Here is a 17163-nt window from a genome sequence, read left to right as displayed (position 1 = left end):
AATAAAGATTGAATGCACCAATTATCACATCAAGCAAGAAGAAAACCTTCTACGCACAAAATCCACAAAATCTTCTATAATTTTGTAAACAACAAACTTAAAGACTCGAGATCCATCCCACCCCTAAAAGGACCAAACAATGAAGATTGTATTGACGAAACCATTAAAGCCAATCTCTTTAACACATTCTTCGGCTCAGTCTTTGTAAACGGCAACAACACATACCCAATATTTCCCAGCCATACTACAGACAATTACAACGATTATGGTGATCTTATACATATTGATTTTACAGAAGACAACGTTGAAAAGGCATTACGCAATCTAAGACCATCTCTATCTATTGGACCTGATGGACTATGTGCATACTTCTTATAAAAGCTTTCCACTGCAATTGCAGAACCTCTAAGCATAATTTTTGAAAAATCTTTCCGTACCAGTACCTTGCCCTAACAATGGACACAAGCCAGGGTCATTCCTATCTTCAAAAAGGGAGAGCCTAGCCTAGTTGAAAATTACAGACCAATCTCTTTATGTTGCATCACCTGCAAAGTCATGGAATCAATCATTAACCAATCTACACCTAGAGACAAACAACCTACTTTCTAACAAACAATTTGGTTTCAGAAAAAAATTATCCTGTAATCTACATCTATTACCTTGCAAAAATATATGGACTACACATCTTGATCAGGGCAAAGCAATAGACGCAGTTTACATAGACTTCTGTAAAGCTTTTGATTCAGTGGTACACAACAAATTACTTCTAAAACTAAAATCCTATGGCATTTCTGAACTCCTACATAAATGGATAGCTGCCTTCCTGTCAAACAGACAACAAGTGGTCAAAATAGGAAGTGCTCTATCAAAGTACATGTTAATAGCGGTGTTCCCCAAGGCAGTGTCTTAGGTCCAACACTCTTCATACTTTACATAAATGACCTTTGTGATCATATTAAAAGCAACTGTGTTCTCTTTGCTGATGATGTTAAATTATTCAACACCACCGACAATGCAACTACCCTTCAAAAAGACCTCGACTATGTGTCAGATTGGTCTAACAAGTAGCAACTTCAAATCTCAACCAACAAATGGGGGAGGGGGGAGGGGGGGCTCCTCAAATTGATCATTTCTCAGCATGTGCCTAATCTGCCTTGGATACCCAACAAAATATTGCTTCTGAGACATAGCTGAAAAAGATGGGTGGGGATTGGGGATTGTGCGGGTCAGGGGTGGGAATAGGATCTGTCTGTTTCTGCCCAAGTACTTGCTTTTGGGAAGTTTGGAAGCATATGTCACATAGGTAGGCAAAGATCTCAGCTTCTCCCCAAAGATTGCCTAGCTGTTTCCTCAGATGCTTGAGGGGTCTTCTGGACCAGGAATCCAGGCAATCTGGGAAGATTTTAGAACCTCGTATGCCATCTTCAATGGAAATAAAATGTTATGCATTTTGACATCTTTTAATGCTAAGAAGTTGGATCAGAAGGAAAGGGTGGTCTTTGGAGAAGGAGAATGTGAGGAAGCCAATGTTAATCAATCATCTGATTCCATCTCTGGCACCAATCTCTGGCAACAGAACATGTGTTTTGACTGAAGCCTTTGTGCTCGTGAGGCCTCCTCTGTTGCACTTCACCAATTCACACAGAAATCTTTTTTGCGGCATGGAAGAAGCCAGTTGGAAAAGCAGCAGGATGGCACTCTTATCTGCAAGGTGGCAACCTAAATGGCTTAGCTCTTGGTTTTGCAAAAAAATATGAAAGCTTCATGGGTTGGTGCTTTTGCGTAGAGATTGGGACAACCGTATCTTAAGATATCCATTGTGGATTTGCATCCAGTCTACAAAGGGCATGTTTGGTTTGATCACAAGAAATGCTATTCCAGCACTTTCCTTTGTCGGTACAATCTTTTTCAATTTCAACACACATTTCCTTGGAACTTGGTGCTCCTCCTTTCCAGAAACTACAGAAAATAAAGAAAAACACACAACTGATCAGGCCAGGCTGCCAAGAGGCAGTCGCCTCACTCTGGAAAAGCTGTAAGGAAACTGTTATCAAATTATTTCATATCAATAGAATGTTGACATTGGAGGCGCTAGTTACAGAAAACCCTTGATGGAACGGACCTTACTTTTTTTTTTTTTTTAATTTGATTTATATGCCGCCCTTCTCCGGAGACTCAGGGCAGCTTACAATGCGTTAAGCAACAGCCTTCATACTTTTGTATATTTATACAAAGTCAGTTTATTGCCCCCACAAACTGGGTCCTCAATTTACCTACCTTAGAAAGGATGGAAGGCTGAGTCAACCTTGAGCCTGGTGAGATTTGAACTTGCAGTAATTGCAGGCAGCTGATGTTAATAACAAGCAGACTTTAGTTGCAATGGGTAAATATGGCATGGTACACTGTACATGTGCACTATTGTCATCGCAGGCCATTCAGTCATGTCCAACCCTCAGCCACTGTATGGATCAGCATGTCTCTCTGTCTCACGCCACCTCTTCAGATCAGGGGTGAAATGTAAAATTTGTTACTACCGGTTCTGTGGGCGTGGCTTGGTGGGGGTGGGTAATGTGACTGGGTGGGCGTGGCCAACTTTTTTAAAAAAAAAAAAACTTTTCAAAGCATTTTTTCTAATGCTTTGAAAAGCCGCTCTGCCGATCAGGGAACTCAGCTGGGATCGTCAGAGACTTTTCAAAGCATTTTTTTTACCACCTCTTCGAAGAGGTTGCAGAAAAAAATGCTTTGAAAAGCCTCTGACCATCCCAGCTGAGCCGCGCAATCATCAGAGGCTATTTTTTTTTTACTTTTAAAAGCATTTTTTCATCGGAAGAGGTTGTAGAAAAAAATGCTTTGAAAAGTAAAAATAAAAAGCCTCTGATGATCGTGCGGCTCAGCTGGGCATGGTGGGAAGGGGGGGCGCAGGGATTTTTGCTACCGGTTCTCCGAACCACCCACCCCATCGCTACCGGATCCGGCAATCCGGTCCAAACCGGGAGCATGTCACCCCTGCTTCAGATCCATGGTCATCCTGGTGTCATCCTTTATAGCAGGGATATCAAACTCAAATCCCACGAGCTGGATTCGGCCAGCGGGATGATTACATCTGGCACACGAGGCCACCCTGGAAATAATGAAGGACTGGCCTTCAGTGCCTCTGCCAGCAAAAACGGAGCTCGGTTTTCACTGGCAGAGGGTTGCAGGAGGCCATGACAGCTGAAAAAGGAGCTCGGGAGCCCATTTTCACTGGCAGAGCGCTCGGTCCACCACTGGTGTCCCCAACATGAATGACGTCGAGCTGGCCATGCCCATCCCGGCTCCCCGAGGTCAAACATAACCCTGATGCACCCTCAATGAAATCGAGTTTGACACCCCTGCTTTATACCAAGGGTCTCCAAACCTGGTAACTTCAAGTCTTATGGACTTCAATTCCCAGAATTTCCCAGCATGGCTGACTGAAGAATTCTGGGAATTGAAGTCCACAAGTCTTAAAAGTTGCCAAGTTTGAGGAACCTTGCTTTATAGTGTCCAGCCAATGGGTACTAAGCCAGTCCCTTCTTTTTCCACTGATCGCTCCCAGCATGATTGACTTTCCGAGCCAGTCCGCTCACACGACGTGGCCGAAGTGTGATAGCCTTTGTTTGGTAATCTTGGCTTTGAGTGATATTATGCAGATAGTATGCAAAGTGTCTTTTTCCAAGAACAGACTTACCCTGTTTTCAAAGTTGAGTTGTCATGAACCCATGTCCACTCTTTCTTCTTCTGAAGTCCAATCCACACACCAGTTCTTGAGAATTTAGTCATAAATTCTGCAAAGTGCTGCAAAAAAGACAAAACTACTTAGTTGCCTACTTAAGACATTTATGTCTTAAGTAGTTAATATGGCTCTTAAAAGTTAATATGGCTCTGCACTACATCCTACAACATCTTGAATCTCTAAAGACCTACGCAAGGGTCCTCTTTGTAGACTTTAGTTCAGCATTCAATAACATCATTCCAGACACTCTTCTAACTAAGCTAAACCAGCTACAGGTACCTGAACACATTTGCAAGTGGATCATAAGCTTCCTAGCAAACAGGAAGCAGCAGGTGAAGCTAAGCAGAATTGCATCAGATACCTGTAAAATTAGCACAGGGGCCCCCAAGGCTGTGTCTCTCCACACTTCTCTTCTCTCTGTATACCAATGACTGCATCTCTAATGATCCATCTGTTAAACTACTGAAGTCCGCAGATGACACAACAGTGATCGGTTTCATTCGAGACAACGATGAATCCGCATACAGACGGGAGGTTGAACAACTAGCCTCGTGGTGCGACCGGAACAATCTGGAACTGAGCACACTCAAAACCGTAGAAATGGTGGTAGACTTTAGGAGAAACCCTTCCATACTTCCACTTCTCAAAATACTAGACAACACAGTGTCAACAGTAGAGACCTTCAAATTTCTAGGTTCTACCATATTGCAAGATCTAAAATGGACACCCAACATCAAAAACGTCATCAAAAAAGCACAACAAAGAATGTTCTTTCTGCGCCAACTCAGAAAGCTCAAACTGCCTAAGGAGCTGCTGATCCAGTTCTACAGAGGAATTATCGAGTCTGTTATCTGCACCTCTATAACTGTCTGGACAGCCACTTGTCTGAAATGGTATAGGGTCTCCCCTTGAGTGTGCTAGAAGACCTCCACAGTCCCTTCCAGCTCTATTCTGATTGACTGATCACCATCATCACATGATATCAGATGGATTCGTAACTGGCAGAACCAACCACATTCAATGCATAGTCCTCAATGGAACTGCATCTACACGGAGGGAAGTATGCAGTGGGGTATCCCAAGGCTCTGTTTTAGGCCCAGTACTCTTCAACATCTTTATTAATGATTTGGATGAGGGGATATCATCAAATTTGCAGATGACACCAAGCTGGCAGGAATATCCAACACTCCGGAAGATAGGCTGAAGCTACAGAAGGATCTTGACAGACTTGAACATTGGGAGCTATCTAACAAAATGAAATTCAATGTGGAAAAAAGTCAGGTTCTACATTTAGGCAAGAAAAACAAAATGCACAGATACAGTATAGAATGGTACCTCGCTCAATAGTAGTAACTGTGAGAGGGATCTTGGAGTCCTGGTGGACAATTATTTAAATATGAGCCACCAGTGCATGGCAGCTGCCAAAAAAGCCAGCAGAATCCTCGGCTGCATTACCAGAGGGACGGAATCAAGATCACATGAAGCGCTAATACCACTTTATAAGGCCTTGGTAAGACTACACTTGGAATATTGCATCCAGTCTTGGTTGCCACCATGTAAAAAAGATGATGAGATTCTGGAAAGAGTGCAGAGAAGAACGACAAAGAGGATTAGCGGAAGCTAATGTTGCGGTTGAAGTTAAAGTACGGTTGCAGGAATTGGGTATGTCTAGTTCAATGAGAAGAAGGGATGACATGACAGCAGTCTTCCAATATCTCAGGGGCTCCAACAAAGAAGAGGGAGTCAAGCTATTCTCCAAAGCCCCTGAGGACAGGACAAGAAGCAAGGGGTGGAAACTAATTGAGGAGAGAAGCAACCTGGAACTAAGGAGGAATTTCCTGACAGTGAGAACAATTAATCAGTGGAACATCTTCCCTCCAGATACAGTGTTTCTCAACCTTGGTAGCTTGAAGATGGGTGGACTTCAACTCCCAGAATCCCCCAGCCAGCAGCGCTGGCTGGGGGATTCTGGGAGTTGAAGTCCACCCATCTTCAAGCTTCCAAGGTTGAGAAACACTGCTCCATCACTGGAGGCTTTTAAGAAGAGATTGGACAGCCATTTGTCTGAAATAGTATAGGAAGCCTCCACGGTCCCTTCCAATTCTGTTATTCAATTCAATTCAATTCAATTCTCTCATGACATATTCTCAAAATGTTAATTATGCTGGAAAAGACCGGGAATCCTTCTACTTACTTCTGTCTCGAGGTCAAATATTGGAGCCAAAACGGAGTCCAGGTCCTCACATTCAAGAATAGCTTCAGGATATATCATGGTTGATTCAGAAATATAATAGAGATGACCCTGAAAACCTTTCCACCCTGATTTTATCTTCTCCTTTATCATTTCTTTCAGCCATGCCAAGGGTGACCCCAGAAAGGAAAAAAAAATAAATAAATAAAAGGGATTTATCAGATGCAGGTTTTTTGTGTGTGTGTGTGTGTGTTTTTCTTTTCTTTTTTTGTATTGACATAAATCTAAAGGAATAAACTTGGCAATGTGGTAAAAAGCATTCAGGTTAAAATAACGGAAGGAAGAAATACAGGTAGACCTCGACTTATAACCAGAGGGGGAGGGGAGAGGGAAAAGGGGAAGGGGAGAGGGAGGGAAAAGGAGAAGGGGAGAGAGGAAGCTAGATGAGAATAGCAATTTACTCAAGCCTGAATAGGTAACAGCAGACAAGTGAAGGGATGAAAATCAAATCAAGCCTTTTCCTAGCTTCCCCCTTGACTCCAGTTATTCTGTAACTTACCCATGTTTTCTTCTATCTCTTCCATTTCCTTGAGAGTGGATTCCAGCTGTTTTACCAACGCAAAAGCTACACCCAATACAGCTGTATCTAAACAGTCGGGGGGGAAAGTTCAGGTCAGGAGGCATCTCTATCAACTTTTGGTTTTCTACCCTCATCCATCCATTTATATTTATACTATATTTATGCTAATTAAACTATATTTATAGTTTGGATTACAAATTGTAAAGACTACAACATTTTTAAAAGAAAAAACATCTTCTGTGTTATTACAAACAACTATTTTTCCAGAATCTTTTACACTAACTACAAGCTGATATTTCATTTTTCTCTCAGTTAAGATAGTATTTTTTCTTTTCAGCTGAGATTTTATCTTTCTTTTCATATTTTATTCATCTGTCATTTTTAAGAATAGAATAGAATAGAATAGAATAGAAGAGAAGAGAAGAGAAGAGAAGAGAAGAGAAGAGAAGAGAAGAGAAGAGAAGAGAAGAGAAGAGAAGAGAATTATTTATTGGCCAAGTTGACTGGACACAAGGAATTTGTCTTTGGTGCATAAGCTCTCAGTGTACATAAAAAAATACATTCATCAAGAATCATAAGATACAACACTTAGTGATAGTCATAAGACACTAAGAAGCAATCAAATCATACTAGGAAACAATAAAACAATATAAATTGTAAAGATACAAGAACATGGTTATAGCCATAACTGGGAAGAGATAGGTACTAGGAAGGATGAGAAAAATAATAGTAATACAGTCTTAGTAAATCGTTTGACAGTGTTGTGGGAATTATATGTTTAGCAGAGTGATGGCGTTTGGGGAAAAAACGCTTCTTGTGTCTAGTTGTTCTGGTGTGCAGTGCTCTATAGCGTCATTTTGAGGGTAGGAGTTGAAACAGTTTATGTCCAGGATGCGAGAGGTCACAGCCCTCTTTTTGACTTGTGCAGTATACAGGTCCTCCATGGAAGGCAGGTTGGTAGCCATTGTTTTTTCTGCAGTTCTAATTATCTGTTGAAGTCTGTGTTTGTTGTCAGGTTTCGAGGTCGTCTCAAATAAATTGCATTTCAAACAAAGCCTTTGAAGAAAAACTCCTATTTATTAAGCACGACATTCTAAATCCGACTCCATCGAAGCCAACACTGACTTACAGACCCAAAACCCTCCCTTTCCATTCCCCACTCCCCTGCACTCATTGGCCATCTTCCAAGTCATTCTACCCCTAATCTACGGCTCCAGCTCAAAGGAATTTCCCCCCTCCCATCCCATCTCCTAGGGGATATTATCTCCAGGGAAAATAAGTAGGTGAAAAGTCAAACGTCCCTTTCCAGATGCTTCTGCTTCTCCTTCTTATGTCAGCACTAGAGTAAATGCAGCTTGAAGTGCTGACATCGGTCTTATTTGGTTGCAGAGCTAAACCAGACAGTTATAGAGGTGCAGATGACAGACTCAATAATTCCTCTGTAGAATTATATATAATTACAAACTATATCTAGAGGGTAACCTCACTTGCATTTAAGTTCTACTTCAACATTAGCCGCAGGAGGGATTAAAGGGAGAACTAAGAACTCCTAGTAGTAAGGAGGAATTTTCTGATAGTAAGAACAATTTATGAGTGGAATGGCTTCTCTCCAGAAGTTGTGGGTATTCCTTCACTGGAGGTTTTTAGGAAGAGATTGGACAGCCATTTGTTCGGAATGATATAAGGTTTCCTGCTAGAGCAGAGGGTTGGACTAGAAGACCTCCGAGGTCCCTTCCATCTATGATATTCTGTTATTCTATCAAATGGGCTTCTTTGGATTTATGTTAATGTAGTCAACTTATATTGCTTGAAAACTAAATAATAATAATAAAGTTCTGGAAAACAAAACAAAAAAGCCCTCTCCCAAGAGGATAGCCGCAACTCGCCACTTACCATTCATTTCTTCATTCGTATAATTTCCAATGGTCAGAAACGATCGAATCGTCTCCATAGACTGAATTGTCTGAGTGATTTTATTTAAGTAAACGTAATCTAATGCAGAAAAGGGAGAGAGAGGAGACAGTTGAGGAAGTTGCGTCTCCCAACAACCCACCCCACCTCAAAGCCTGCAAGTCTCCAACTGGGCATTTGGCTCTCAAACTTGTCTGGAACAAGCGGGATACAGCTGAAGAATGAGCTGAAGAAGCTTCTTGGATGAGAAGAAGCGAAACCTCTTCAAAGAAAAACCAGAAAGTCCAGTTGCCTCTTGAAAAAGCACCTGTAGGTCAACCTTGACCTGGATGGTTGAGAATCTCCATAGACATCAAGTGGAATAGAAGGACATGTGCAAAAGTCCAGTGCCTGACCACTTCATCCAGAAGCAGAAATCCAAGGTCAGAAATGAAGACTTTTATGTCTCTGCATTGGCTATTTTGGCAGCTGCCGCACATGGCTGGCTCATCTTTAAGTGATTGTCCACTAGGACTCCAAGATCCCTTTCGCAGTTACTGCTGTTGAGCCAGGTACCACCTATTCTATATCTACTGTATGCATTTGCCTAAATGTAGAACCTTACTTTTCTCATCATTAAAATTTTGTTGAGAAGCTCACAGAGATCACCAAGGTTCCTAACTGTTAGAATGTACACTTTTTTTGAGGCTAAAGGGTGGGAAATTCATAGATCTATATAAGTAAAAGAAGAAAGAAAGAAACAAAATTCTATATAATTCTATATATAGAATTATAATTATTAATTCTATATAATTCTATATAATTAATAATTATACTAATAATTATATAGAGCCTTGGTAGTACAGTGGTCTAAGGCACCCTGTTATTAAGATGGTTATTAAGACCAGCTGCCTGCAATTACTGCAGGTTCGAATCTCGCCAAGGCTCAAGGTTGACTCAGCCTTCCATCCTTTCTAAGGTAGGTAAATTGAGGACCCAGTTGTGGAGGCAATAAGCTGACTTAAATATACAAAAGGATGAAGGCTATTGCTGAGCACATTGTAAGCCGCCCTGAGTCTCCGGAGAAGGGCGGCATATAAATCAAATTTTAAAAAAATAATAATAATTCTTCAAAGCACCTGAGGGTAGAACAAGAAGCAATGGGGATGATGGAAAACATATTCCAAGACATATTCCCCCATTTGTCATTGATTGTTCAGGCTACTCTTATATTCTGCTTGCTATATGCAGCAAAAAGCACTAATGTTGTAGCATATTGCAACTTCAGTTTATATGTTTAAATTAATTTTTGTATGCCTATTTTCCTGCCCATATAATTTGGCAGCCGTATAATGTATAGTGTAAACTATTATATGTGGATGAGAATGTTCTCACTGATATTGGAGAAGCAAATCAGGATATATTGTCTGAAGAAAACATTTCACATCTCCAATTATTATGGTGAGGCCCTGAGATCAAGTTTCAACTTTTTTTCTTTATCCCTGAAAGTGCACAACTTTCTCACACAACTTCTATATATTTAGAAAAGGGAGGAGATGAACATTTAAACATTTAATTTAAACTGAGGATTCTGAGATTTCCCCCAAATATTTCCCATTCCTCGTGTCTTTTTGTGCACCTTTTCTACTTCTCTGCTTTCCTAATCTCTAATTTCTTTGCCTCACATTCTACTCAACCCATGGAGACATGAAATATTGCACCAGCTAAACTCATCCCCTATTTCATTTTTCCTTGTATTCATGATCTAGAACACTGTGTGGTGATGCATCATGTGCGGCAGTTGGTTAGGAAGCGCTGCTATGAAGGGGTTTTTTTTTTCGTGCCACAGCGTTGAACTTACACAGAGTGCACAAGATGGCAGAAGAAGCGAACATGACTGTGGAAGACCAGAGAATAACAGCTGTTTTGGTATCAAAAGTTGATTTCCCTAGAAGCATAAGAAGGAAAGACTATTTTGTTTATCCCTCAGGCAAACACACAAAACAACAACCCTACCAGCTGTTGTGGCTCCGTTACCTGAGCCTGTGTCATCGGCAGGAGAGGACTCCGAGAGTGAAGGAGAGGAGTTGGCAAGGCCTCCCTCTCCAGGACCCTCCTCTCTGGCAATGCCTTCGGTGTCCACCGAAGGACAAGAGATAGGGCTGGGGCCAAGCACGTCCACGCAGCCACAGGTGGACAGTGACGAGGGAAATGAGTCTTGGCTGGATCCTCGGCAGCGTCGCAGAGATAAGCGCGCGCAACAGAAGAAAAGGTGTGCCAGAGATTAAGCTGAGTCACTGGACCACACCCCACAGGATATAAAAGGGGGTGAGGTGGCCATTCAGACTCTGTGACGGACAAAACTAACTACTATCTAGTCACAATGCATCTTTGGAAACAACATTCTCGGCCTTGGATTTATTTTACGAACTGGACAATTCTTGACTGTGTGTATTTTGTTTATTGAGTAAAGTTCTTGGCAAGCAGCTACTGGGTTGCTGCCAAGCTTCTTATCGGAAGAATTGGTTGTCTGCCAGTTTATTTAACCCCCGGCTGTCTGTCTGTGTGCGTGTGTGAGACGGGGACAGAGCACCAGCATCTCAGTCGGCCTCCACCCCGCCCCAGTGACATTTCACAAAGCCCAGGGGGAGTCCAGGGAAGCCACACAGTCATACATCGCCTGCCTCCTCTGCTCCGTCTCACCTTCCAACTGCCCCTTTTCTGACCTCTCCACTCTTCAAGCTCTCGGCCTTTCTCCTTCTCCACCTCTCCGTTTCTCCAGCTAATCTCCAGCCTCTCAGGAAGCTTATCATGCCTGTCTCCCTCTTGCCTTGCTCTGAACACTCCTCCACTTCCACATAACAATCTCTGCATTCCAAACTTTCCAAAACCTTCTCTGCACAACACTTCGGACACCATCTACAAACACACACAGCTGCTGTCGCCATCTTAAAAAAAGAAAAGGTTGAGGGCAGGGCAACCTGTTCTTCAAGAAACATACAAAAGGGAGATAGGAAAATACCTCGTGCTCCATGATGTTGATCCTATGTGACATATTGGAAATTTATTTATTGTTTTTTATATGATGTTTTTATATTCTTGTAAGCCGCCTTGAATCGCCATGTGTGAATAGGCAGTAATATAAAATAATAAAATAAAATAAAATAAATAAAATAAAATAATAAATAAAATAAAATAAAATAAAATAATAAAATAATAAAATAATAAAATAATAAAATAATAAAATAATAAAATAATAAAATAAAATAAAATAATAAAATAAAATAAAATAAAATAATAAAATAATAAAATAAAATAATAAAATAATAAAATAAAATAAAATAAAATAAAATAAATAAAATAAAATAATAAAATAATAAAATAATAAAATAAAATAAAATAAAATAAATAAAATAATAAATAAAATAAAATAAAATAAAATAAATATAATAAAATAATAAAATAATAAAATAAAATAAAATAAAATAATAAAATAAAATAAAATAAAATAAAATAAAATAAAATAAAATAATGAAATGAAATGAAATGATGAAATGAAATAATGAAATGAAATGAAATTGAAATGAAATGAAATGAAATGAAATGAAATGAAATGAAATAATGAAATGAAATGAAATGAAATGAAATGAAATGAAATAAAATAAAATAAAATTTTAAAAAACCTGACCTATAGCATGGATTTTTGGATGCATACTTACCTGCTGCATCTTTCGCTGGAGTTGGACCTAGAGAAAGACAGAAAATCAATTCACCTCCAATATGTCAAATGGAATCAGCCCCAGGCTAATGCATGACCCAAGAATCCTATCCCCAGGAGCCCAATTTCTGCCTAAAGGTTCATCAAGCAGGCGGCCGTAACGAGGAAGCTTTGATTTACTGGCTGAGATGCTGCAGGAATTCCATTCCAGTCGAGGAGGAGGAGGAGGAGGAGGAGGAGGAGGAGGAGGAGGAGGAGGAGGAGGAGGAGGAGGAGGAGGAGGAGAAGGAGGAGGAGGAGGAGGGGGGGGGGAGGAGGAGGAGGAGGAGGACTGTGGGATCTTTGGTACTCCCTGAATTTAGTTATTTTCTTGCAGATGTCTCATTACCCAGCTAGGTAACATCATCAGTTCTGATGAGAATATTTGTAGCTCAGGGTTGAACTGTGGGGTCCTTGATGCTCTCTGAGCTCAATAGTTTTCTTGTGGAGATTTCATCACCCAACTAGGTAACGTCATCAGTGCCGGTAGGGAATGGGATTTGAGAAGAGAAGGAGGCTTAAGCACTATTAGTTGCCTTCTGCAGATAAGTCATTGAGCTTAAACGTGCTTGAGATAAACTCAGGCCCACCATCCAACAAAGTGAAAAGTTTTTAAAAATGAAAACAATTACAAAATAATAATGAATTAATTAAAAGGAACACAAAAAAAACAAGCAAAGTCAAAGAACAGACTCAATAGACCACCAGGTCTTTTTCTGACGACACTTTTCTATGTTTCTTTAAGCAGAAACTTTTTGCTGGAAGCCGCCCTTAAATGCGATAAATTAAATTAAATTAAATTAAGAAGAGGTTTCCCCCCACCTCCCGAAACCTGACCTACAGCATGGATTTTTGGATGCATACTTACCTGCTGCATCTTTCGCTGGAGCTGGACCTAGAGAAAGAGAGAAAACCAATTCACCTCCAATATGTCAAATGGAATCAGCCCCAGGCTAATGCATGACCCAAGAATCCTATCCCCAGGAGCCCAATTTCTGCCTAAAGGTTCATCAAGCAGGCGGCCGTAACGAGGAAGCTTGTTTTTACCGGGTGAGAAGCTGCAGGAATTGCATTCCAAGTAACAATAGAATCCTTTGCTCAGCTGCCTTGTTACAAAAGGAAAACTTGAGAATAGAAAAGTACTTTTTCATTTGCTCAAATGCTTACGGTATATGCGAAATGTTTAGGCAGTTGTGCAAAAATGCTGTAAATTAAATATATGTTTCAACCTACATATGACACTGAAGATCCTTCGTCCTTACTTGGCATAACTGACATACACCAACCTCTAATCGTACCAGATCCCTGACTTTCTGCAAGTGTGCTATTCTGTCCCTGCTCCCAAACACAACAAATCCTCTGTACTTAAATAAATGATTCCTTTATTAGGAGTGCCAGCAGCCCTGGCAAAAAGTGTCTCTCTCTCTCACACAGCAGGCTAACAAGTCTGTCCGGCAGAGAGATGAATAGTTGTCTGCCATACCTATTCATCTCTGCCCACTGCCTTTTATCCCCAGAGATAGGGTGGGGCTTCGCTAGCAGCAGTGGCTCTTCCGTCCCAAGGAGCAGCCCATAGATTTCCACTGCTCTCCTCTCCTCTGCCTTCTGCCCATCTGCACATCAGGCACTGGACCCAGCTGTTCCTTCTCCTCCTCATCAGCCACCTCCAGACCTGGGGGCTGTTGACTCTCCATCTGAGGGTTGACGGACGGCCCAGGTTCCTCCTCTCTCTCTCTCTCTCTCTCTCTCTCCCCCTCTCTCTTTCTCTCTCTTTCTCTCTCTCTCTCTCCCCCCCTCTCTTTCTCTCTCTCTCTCTCTCCCCCTCTCTCTCTTTCTCTCTCTCTCTCTCTCTCTCTCCCCCCCCCAGCTCCATTCCCTCCTCCCCCTCGGAGCTCTCAGGTTGCCTTGATGCTGACCCTGGCTCCCATGCCTTCTCCTCCTCCTCTGATTCAGCTGCTGGAGGAGCCAATGGCCAACAGGCCACAAAATATGCAAGAATTTATGCTGTTTTGAAGGCAAAGGGTGGTCACCCCAAAAAATTGATTTGATTTGGATTTCTCTTCTGTTCATTTATTTTTCATTTTCTTAATTGATAAGAATAAGCTATTGACACTTACATTTCTGAAAGCATTCTTAATTTGCAACATTTTTCCACAGCTGCCAAAAACTTTTGCACAGTACTATATCTCGCTTCCCTGAAACCTGTTTAGCAATAGCACTTAGACATATATACTGCTTCCTAGTGCTTTGCAGCCCTCTCTCAGTGGTTTACAGAGTCAGCCTCTTGCCCCCAATAATTTGGGTCCTCATTTGACCGACCTTGGAAGGATGGGAGGCTGAGTCAACCTTGAGCTGGTGAGATTTGAACTGCCAAATTGCAGGCAGCTGGCAGTCAGCAGAAGTAGCCTGCAGTACTGCACTGTAACCACTGTGCCACCACGGCAGGTTCATCGGTGGTTTGCAAATTAGGTAGAATGATAAATACGTTTCTATGATTCAGATCCCTTAGATTTCCAACTTCTCCACCCCAAAGTGTAGAAGAATCACTGCCGTTCTGTTGTTCAGGGTCCCTCCATCTGGGAAAGCAATCCCACCCCCCTTCCCCTGGAATGAACATGGTATTTATTTTATTTATATATTTTAATTTATTTTATTAAATTTCTATACCGCCCTACTCCCGAAGGACTCAGGGCGGTGAACAGCCACGGGATAAAACACATAAATACAAAAATTTAAAATAGAATAAAAATGAATTAAATAATTTGGCTGAACAAATTTAAAATACCCCATAATTTAAAAACAAATTAAAATTTACATTTAAAAAGGGGAGAAGATTTAGGCCAGGCCAGCTTGATGAAATAAAAAAGTCTTAAGCGCGTGACGGAAGGTACACAGATCCGGGATCCTCCGTATCTCCGGGGGGAGCTCGTTCCAGATAGTAGGTGCCCCCACAGAGAAGGGTCTCCCCCTAGGGGCCGCCAGCCGACATTGTTTGGCCGACGGCACCCGGAGGAGCCCCTCTCTATGGGAGCATACTGGCCGGTGGGAGGCTATTGGTGGTAGCAGGCAGTCCCGTAGATAACCAGGTCCTAAGCCATGTTAGGTCTCCTCGGCATTGGGATCCTTTGTTCGGCAAAATTCTGTGATGCAGAACTTGTATTTTCTGTTTCTGCAATTGTTTTACGTAACATCTACAAGAAACTGCTGGCTGAGATCGTCTGCTGGTTTGGGTCACATAGGACAGAATATTTGTAGCTCAGGGTTGAACTCTGGGGTCCTTGGGGCTCTCTGAGCTCAATAGTTTGCTTGTAGACGTTTCATTACCCAACTAGGTAAAAGGGAGAGGGGTTTGCAGAGTGCAGGAGAGGGGGAGGGGGAAGCTGGAGGAGGAGGAGGAGGAGGAGAACAGGAGGACAGTTGTTGGAACTTTGGACTTGCTTGTTTTCTTGCAGGCATTTCATGACCCAGGTAGGTAATCTCATCAGTGCTAGTAGGAAGCGAGTTTGTTCTCAATTTATATTCTACAGTAGTGGTTCTCAACTTTTTCTTCACCACAGACCCCCTTTAAATACCTTTCGTGGCTACAGACCCCCTAGACTTAAACTCAAGATTTAAATCATAACATATTTTTCAAGTCTTTGCAGACACCCCGTGATGACATCATGGACCTCCAGGGATCTGCTGACTACAGGTTGCGAACCAATGTTTTAGAGCAGTGTTTCTCAACCTTGGTAGCTTGAAGATGGGGGGACTTCAACTCCCAGAATCCCCCAGCCAGCGGCACTCAGACAAAACAGCCATCAACGGGCACATAGAGATGAACCACATTTACACACCATTCAAAAGAGACAATCAAAAAGCTAAAAGATCACTGCACTTCTTGGCCAGAAATAAAATACCCACAAGAGCAGAGATTGACACAGTGTTTCTCAACCTTGGTAGCTTGAAGATGGGTGGATTTCAACTCCCAGAATCCCCCAGCCAGCGCTGCTGGCTGGGGGATTCTGGGAGTTGAAGTCCACGCATCTTCAAGCTTCCAAGGTTGAGAAACACTGCTTTAGAGGATTTCCCTGTCAGTTTGGACAGCAAGTCACTAGTAGGTACATTGAGAGCAAACCTCACTCCATACTAGCCCTGATGATGTTGGATAATGCAAGAAAACAACCAAGCTCAGAGAGCTCCAAGGACCCTCACTTGTTCGTTTCCCAGCAGGAACCCTCTGCACATGTTCAGAGAGGTGACATTAAAGCAGAGTAAATACTCTGAGACACATCAGCCTCATTTCGATCTTCACTGAAGCCTGAAAACCCGGGATATTGTTTCTCCTTTCCTCTCCCCCCACCCTCTTCATTCTTCCTTCACGCAACAACAAGTTGGGCAACGACCCACCTTTGATTTCAACATCTTCGTCAGATTCGTCACTGTCCTCCATTGTACCATTTTATTTCCTCTGCACAAAGACAAGATATTTGAAAACATTGAAGTGCGCCAGAGAAAGGTCACATTCTCAAGCCTTCCTTTTCTGAACTTACAAGGTCTTCATTGCATCCCTGGCTTGCACAGAAGCAGAATTTATTTACTTGCTCCAAAGTTTAGTTTAGTTTAGTTTACTTTAGTTTATTTGATTTGTATACCGCCCTACTCCCGAAGGACTCAGGGCGGTGAACAGCCAAACAATAAAATACATAGATACAAAAAATTTAAAAACCAATTAAAATCGAATTAAATCATTTTGGCCCAGACAGATTAAAACACCCCAATAATTTAAAAACAGATTAAAATTTACATATTAAAAGAGGGAAAAGATTAGGCCAAGCCCGCCTGGTGAAATAAAAAAGTCTTCACAGCACGGCGGAAGGTGCGCAGATCCGGGATCCTCCGTATCTCCGGGGGGAGCTCATTCCAGATGGTAGGTGCCCCCACAGAGAAGGCTCTCCCCCTAGGGGCCGCCAGTCGACACTGTTTGGCTGACGGCACCCGGAGGAGCCCCT

At 41.8% G+C, this 17163-nt stretch overlaps 1 protein-coding gene across 1 annotated transcript; it reads right to left on the bottom strand.

Annotated features, from left to right (window-relative positions):
• Positions 1-1444: 1444 nt before the first annotated feature.
• On the bottom strand, positions 1445-10400 carry LOC117658056 (C-type lectin domain family 4 member E-like). Its single transcript, XM_087874965.1, has 6 exons — positions 10277-10400; positions 8419-8517; positions 6505-6591; positions 5949-6100; positions 3710-3816; positions 1445-1959 (listed from the first exon to the last, which is right to left on the bottom strand). Exons 1-6 carry the CDS (start codon positions 10371-10373, stop codon positions 1806-1808), a joined length of 696 nt encoding a protein of 231 aa, XP_087731091.1. The 5' UTR covers positions 10374-10400; the 3' UTR covers positions 1445-1805.
• Between the last annotated feature and the right edge of the window lie 6763 nt (positions 10401-17163).

The sequence above is a fragment of the Pantherophis guttatus genome, chromosome 8, assembly GCF_059756535.1.
Source record: "Pantherophis guttatus breed Tessera chromosome 8, ASM5975653v1, whole genome shotgun sequence".
Classification (NCBI taxonomy): Eukaryota; Metazoa; Chordata; class Lepidosauria; order Squamata; family Colubridae; genus Pantherophis; species Pantherophis guttatus.
This window is presented reverse-complemented; position numbering and strand designations above follow the sequence as displayed.

Excerpts from the sequence above, each read along its gene's own strand:
- LOC117658056 (XM_087874965.1), bottom strand. The coding sequence starts at position 10,373 with ATGCTTCTAGGGAAATCAACTTTTGATACCAAAACAGCTGTTATTCTC. Across the intron at positions 6,101-6,504 it reads AGAGATAGAAGAAAACATGG|AAATGATAAAGGAGAAGATA; the intron begins GTAAGTTACAGA and ends CATGGCTGAAAG. Across the intron at positions 1,960-3,709 it reads AACTCAACTTTGAAAACAGG|TTTCTGGAAAGGAGGAGCAC; the intron begins GTAAGTCTGTTC and ends TATTTTCTGTAG.